Raw genomic sequence first — 5,399 nt, 5'->3', positions numbered from 1 at the left:
TGACACTGTCTAACCATCTCATCCTTTGCCGTCCCCGTCTTCTTTGACCTTCAATCTTTCCCAGCATCAGGGTCTTCTCCAGTGAGTGCTCCCTTCTCATTTGGTGGCCAAAGTATTTGAGCTTCAGTTTCATTATCTGGCCTTCCAGGGAACAGTCAGGGTTGATTTCTTTTAGGATTGACTGATTTGATCTTCTTGCAGTCCAAGGGACTCTCAAGAGTCTTCTCCAGCACCATAGTTCAAAAGAATCTATTCTTCGGCGCTCGGCCTTCCTTATAGTCCAACTCTCGCAGCCATACATGACTACTGGGAATACCATTGCTTTGACCATGCGGACTTTTGTTGGCAGGGTGATGTCTCTACTTTTTATCATGCTGTTTAGGTTCGCCATCGCTTTCCTCCCAAGGAGCAGGCGTCTTTTAATTTCATGGCTGCAGTCACAGTCTGCGGTGATCTGGGATCCCAGGAACGTGAAGTCTGTCACTACTTCCACAGCTTCCCCTTCTATTTGCCAAGGAGTGATGGGGCCGGATGCCATGATCTTAGTTTTTTTGATGTTGAGCTTCAAGCCCACTTTTGCGCTCTCCTCTTTTACCCTGAGCAAGAGGCTCTTTAGGTCCTCTTCACTTTCTGCCATTAGAGTGGTATCGTCTGCATATCTGAGGTTGTTGATCTTTTCCCCAGCAATCTTAATTCCCGCTTGTGATTCATCCAGGCCAGCATTTCGCATGATGTACTCTGCATATATATTAAATAAGCAAGGTGACAATATACATCCTTGTCGTACTCCTTTTCCTATGCTAAACCAATCAGTTGTTCCATATCCGGTTCTAACTGTTGCTTCTTGACCCTTATACAGGTTTCTCAAGAGACATGTGAGGTGGTCTGGTACTCCCATCTCTTTAAGGACCTGCCATAGTTTGTTGTGATCCACACAGTCAAAGGCTTTAGCATAGTCAATGAAGCAGAAGTAGATGTTTTTCTGGTACTCTCTTGCTTTCTCCATAATCCAGCGAATGTTGGCAATTTGATCTCTAGTTCCTCTACCTCTTCGAAACCCAGCTTGTACTTCTGGCAGTTCTCTATCCACGTACTGTTGAAGCCTAGCTTGTAGGATCTTGAGCATGACATTGCTAGCGTGTGATATGAGTGCAATTGTGTGATAGTTTGAACATTCCTTGGCATTGCCCTTCTTTGGGATTGGAATGTATACTGACCTTTCCCAATCCTGTGGCCACTGTTGTGTTTTCCAAATTTGCTGGCAAATTGCGTGCAGCACTTTAACAGAATCATCTTCTAAGACTTTGAATAGCTCAGCTGGAATACCATCACCTCCACTAGCTTTGTTGTTAGTAATGTTTTCTAAGGCCCATTTAACTTCACATTCCAGGATGTCTGGCTCGAGGTCAGTGATTATACCGTCGTGGTTGTCAAGGACATCAAGGTCTTTCTTGTATAGTTCTTCTGTGTATTCTTGCCATCTTTTCCTAATCTCTTCTGCCTCTGTTAGGTCCCTACCATTTTTGTCCTTTATCATGGCCAGCTTTGCATGGAACGCTCCCTTGATTTCTCCAATTTTCTTGAAGAGATCTCTAGAATTAGGTACCTTCTCCATAATCTGATGGTATTTATCTGCTAAGAGGACAGTATGATAAGATTTTTTTCTGTTCTTCCCAGAAATGTTCACAGAACAGGGAAAAGCAGCTCAGCTCAAAGATCTTTATAAAAAGGACAATATAGAAGAACATGCCCTATCATTTCCACTTCCACAGGGGCAATTCCATTCAAAATTCAGGTTTTATTGATATCTCCCTCTCTCAGAAGAGAGAAAATTAAACCACGTCTGAGAGAGAACTAATCTTGTTTTCCGAGTAGTACCTTAGAGACCAACGAGATTCCATGGGTAGGAGCATTCAAGAATCAAAAACCCCTTCATCAGATACAAGTAGGAAATATCTCTTAGAAAGCAAGCAAACACTGTATAAATAACGCAGACTACAATTACTCAAAAGTCATGCAAAACAGAGGTTGTTTATATAAGAATAACACATATATCAGTAAAATAAATTTACATTATACAAAGTACAGGTCCATGAATAGTGCAAGTCCATTAATGGTTCATATATAAGAATAGTGCAAGGCCATAAATGGTACATAGACAGGACCAGGCCTCTTTTGGGGCTGGAGCTCACCGGAACATAGTTCCGGGAGAGAGGAGGCCAGGGGGTGGGGACATGTAGCAAGCCCCGCCCCCCCGTTCCCAGTAGCGCTCCTCTCAGTCGTACTCCAGAGAAAGAAGAAGAAAGATAAGTTCTGGGGCTCCCCTCACTGCCTTTCCAGGCCCCGCCTCACAATCTCCCTTCTTGCTTTTCCAGGCCCTCGCTAAGAGGTAAAGGAAAAAAAAGTGTGTGTTTAAAATGTGCCTCCGGGGGGGGGGGGGTTTGCAAAGAAAAAAAAGTTTCTTTTTGTGTGTGTAAACTGTGCCTCCACAGCCTGCATCAGGAAGGAGAGAGGGCTTTGCAAAGAAAAAAACATTTGTGTGTGTGTGTAAAAAGTGCCTCCACAGCCTACCTGAGGTGCTGCGTTTTCCCATTAGCAATGAAGGCACCACAACCATTTCCTCACTTGCCAGTTCTCCCTTAATTTTTTTTTTCTCCCTGCAGTTTAAAGTGTGTGTGCGGGGAAGATGCATAAAGTGCTAACTGGAGTAGAGAAATGGCAGAAATAGTGACAAAATGACTAACCACTCCTTTCCCATTCAAAATCTCTCCCCCCCCAACCAAGAATTTGCTGTTCTTAAAATTGGCCCTGTTCTGCTAAGGGATACCCACTAGAGTAGGTCTGGATCAGTAGATGTATGGGGACCTAGATATGAGTCCAGTAACACCTTAGAAATGAGCAAGGTTTTTTTTTTTGGGGGGGGTAATAAGCTTTCAAGACGCGAAGCTCCCTTCATCAGATATAGGGAACTGAATATTTACCCCAATGTGACAAATAGCATTTCCATGGAACTATTTTTCAGGTTGAAAACTTGCATCCAATGAACCTGATGGGCAGTAGATTCAGGACAGACAAGGGGAAATATTTCTTTACACGGAGTGTGATTAAAATGTGGAATTTGCTGCCAGAGGATGTAGTGATGGCCACAGGAATAAGTGATGGCCACATGAAGCTGCCTTATACTGAATCAGACCCTTGGTCCATCAAGGTCAATATTGCCATGCCTACTCAGACTGGCAGTCACTCTCCAAGGTTTCAGAGAGAGGTCTGTCACATCACCTACTACTCAGTTCTTTCAACTAGAGATGTCAGGGATTCACATTGTGACTTCCTGCATGCAAAGCAGATGCTCAACCACTGACCCACATTGGCAAGCCCCTCCCCACATTGTGAATTACTGGAATGACAGCACAAGATCCAGCTATGTACAGAAAAAAAGGTCAGCAGATGGTAAGTGATATCCTGGTGAAACCTGCAAGATCCCTGTGCTTACTAGTCACAGGCGTGTGGTGCTATGAGCTGAGTAATTTTGGCTGGGGCAAGGACCCTTGGCAGTATGCATGGAGTACAACTCATTTCTTTCATCTGATATGCAGAGCAGATAGCCACATTTACCAAATCTGCACACACTTTAGTGACTCAAGACAGGGTTTAAGTACCATAAACCATTGAACTGCCTGCCATTTGTTTTTGTTTTTTGTCATTTTATTTTCCCATCAGTCCCTGCAGCATCTTGTTCTGAGGACACAAGGCGACTCCTACAGATTTTACCCCTGAGCACTCTGTAACGCTAATTCAGATTCATCCCAGCTGCATGTATGCAGGACCAGCCCTAGATCCAGTGGTGCCACAGGCAAGTCCTTCCCCTTCCAATAGTTCCAACTTTTGAACACCTTTTAAAAAATTGTGTGTGTGTTACCCAATCCTATTATAATCATTCACAGCCGGGCAGCCGGGATGGAATTTTCTCCTGTAATACTGGTTTGAAGGACCACTGCTGAAACTCTAAAGAGCCACTGCTAGTCTGAAAAGACAATACTGACCTTGATGGACTGACTGACTGAGCCAGTATAAGGCAGCTTCTTGTGTTCACCCTGGGTTGTTCTGAGGATAAAATGAAGGGAAGAACTGTGTATACTGACCCAAGTCCCTCGAGGGAAAACTGGGTAATGCACTGTCCGGTCAGAGCTGACTCCCGGTGACCCCATCCACAGGATGATCAAGGCAAGAGATGAGCAGAGGTGGTTTGCCATTGCTTTCCTCTGCGTACCAACTCTGGTCTTCCCTGGTGGTCTCCCATCCAAGTATTGACTATGGCCAACGCTGCTTAGCTTCCAAATTCTGACGAGCTTGGGCTGGAGGGAAGGTTGGGATAAAATTGAATCGTTAGGCTTTTCCCACAAGTAAGCCTTAACATTTATGGGATATTCCCTGAAGTGTTAATGGGTGTGCCTCCTAGCTACTGAGAGACTTATTTTTGTTTGGCCTTGGAGAAGAAACAGCAGTGTACAGTGTACAGATGTTATTGGTTAACACCCTCATTGTCTCTTAGGGTTTCTTCAACTCTCTCCGGCCTGAACTTACTAAGTATCCCGAAATAAGTGTGATCAACATTTGCCCAGGGCCTGTGCAGTCACAGATCGTACAGAATGCGTTTACTGAAGACCTTTCAAAGGTATGCCACATGTATAAGGAAGGAGGTGGAGGAAATGTTGAACCTTGGACTAATTGTACCTTCTGAAAGTCCTTGGGCCTCGCCTGTAGTGCTGGTCCCAAAACCAGATGGAACCATGAGATTTTGTGTGGATTATAGAAGGTTAAATAAACTAACCATTCCAGATGTGTATCCTATGCCAAGAGTGGATGAGTTGGTTGAAACAATTGGGGCTGCCAATTTTATTTCAACTTTGGATTTAACAAAAGGTTATTGGCAAGTGGCCATGTGCCCCAAAGACCAACTAAAAACAGCCTTTGTTACCCGGGAGGGGCTATTTGAGTTTACAGTCCTAGCTTTTGGTTTAAGGAATGCACCATCAACCTTCCAAAGGTTGATTGATAAAATGTTAACGGGGCTGTCTGAGTTTGCACTCGCTTACATTGATGATATAGCAATTTTCAGCCACACCTGGAAAGAACACTTGCACCACCTGGCAGTAGTGTTCCAACGAATAAAAGAAAGTGGTCTGACGGTGAAAGCGTCGAAGTGTCAACTAGCCATGACCCAGGTAAAGTATTTAGGGCATGTGCTAGGAGGTGGCAAAATCAGAGCCGATTGGGGCAAGGTACAGGTAATCCAAGAGTGGCCCAGATCCACCACCAAAAAACAAATTAGAGCCTTCATTGGAGTAGTAGGATACTACAGACATTTTATACCTGAATTTAGTGCGATAGCAGCACCG

General features: G+C 44.2%; 1 protein-coding gene across 1 annotated transcript in view; it reads left to right on the top strand.

Moving 5' to 3' along the window:
- Positions 1–5,399, top strand: part of LOC107120399 (dehydrogenase/reductase SDR family member 7-like) — a 29,165-nt gene that overhangs the window by 21,040 nt on the left and 2,726 nt on the right. Inside the window, exon 5 of the mRNA XM_015423086.1 lies at positions 4,553–4,675. Coding sequence (XP_015278572.1) covers positions 4,553–4,675 — 123 coding nt within the window. The remainder of the gene's footprint in view (positions 1–4,552; positions 4,676–5,399) is intronic.

The sequence above is a fragment of the Gekko japonicus genome, unplaced genomic scaffold (genome assembly GCF_001447785.1).
Source record: "Gekko japonicus isolate JY-2015 unplaced genomic scaffold, Gekko_japonicus_V1.1 scaffold345, whole genome shotgun sequence".
Lineage (NCBI taxonomy): Eukaryota > Metazoa > Chordata > Lepidosauria > Squamata > Gekkonidae > Gekko > Gekko japonicus.
This window is presented reverse-complemented; position numbering and strand designations above follow the sequence as displayed.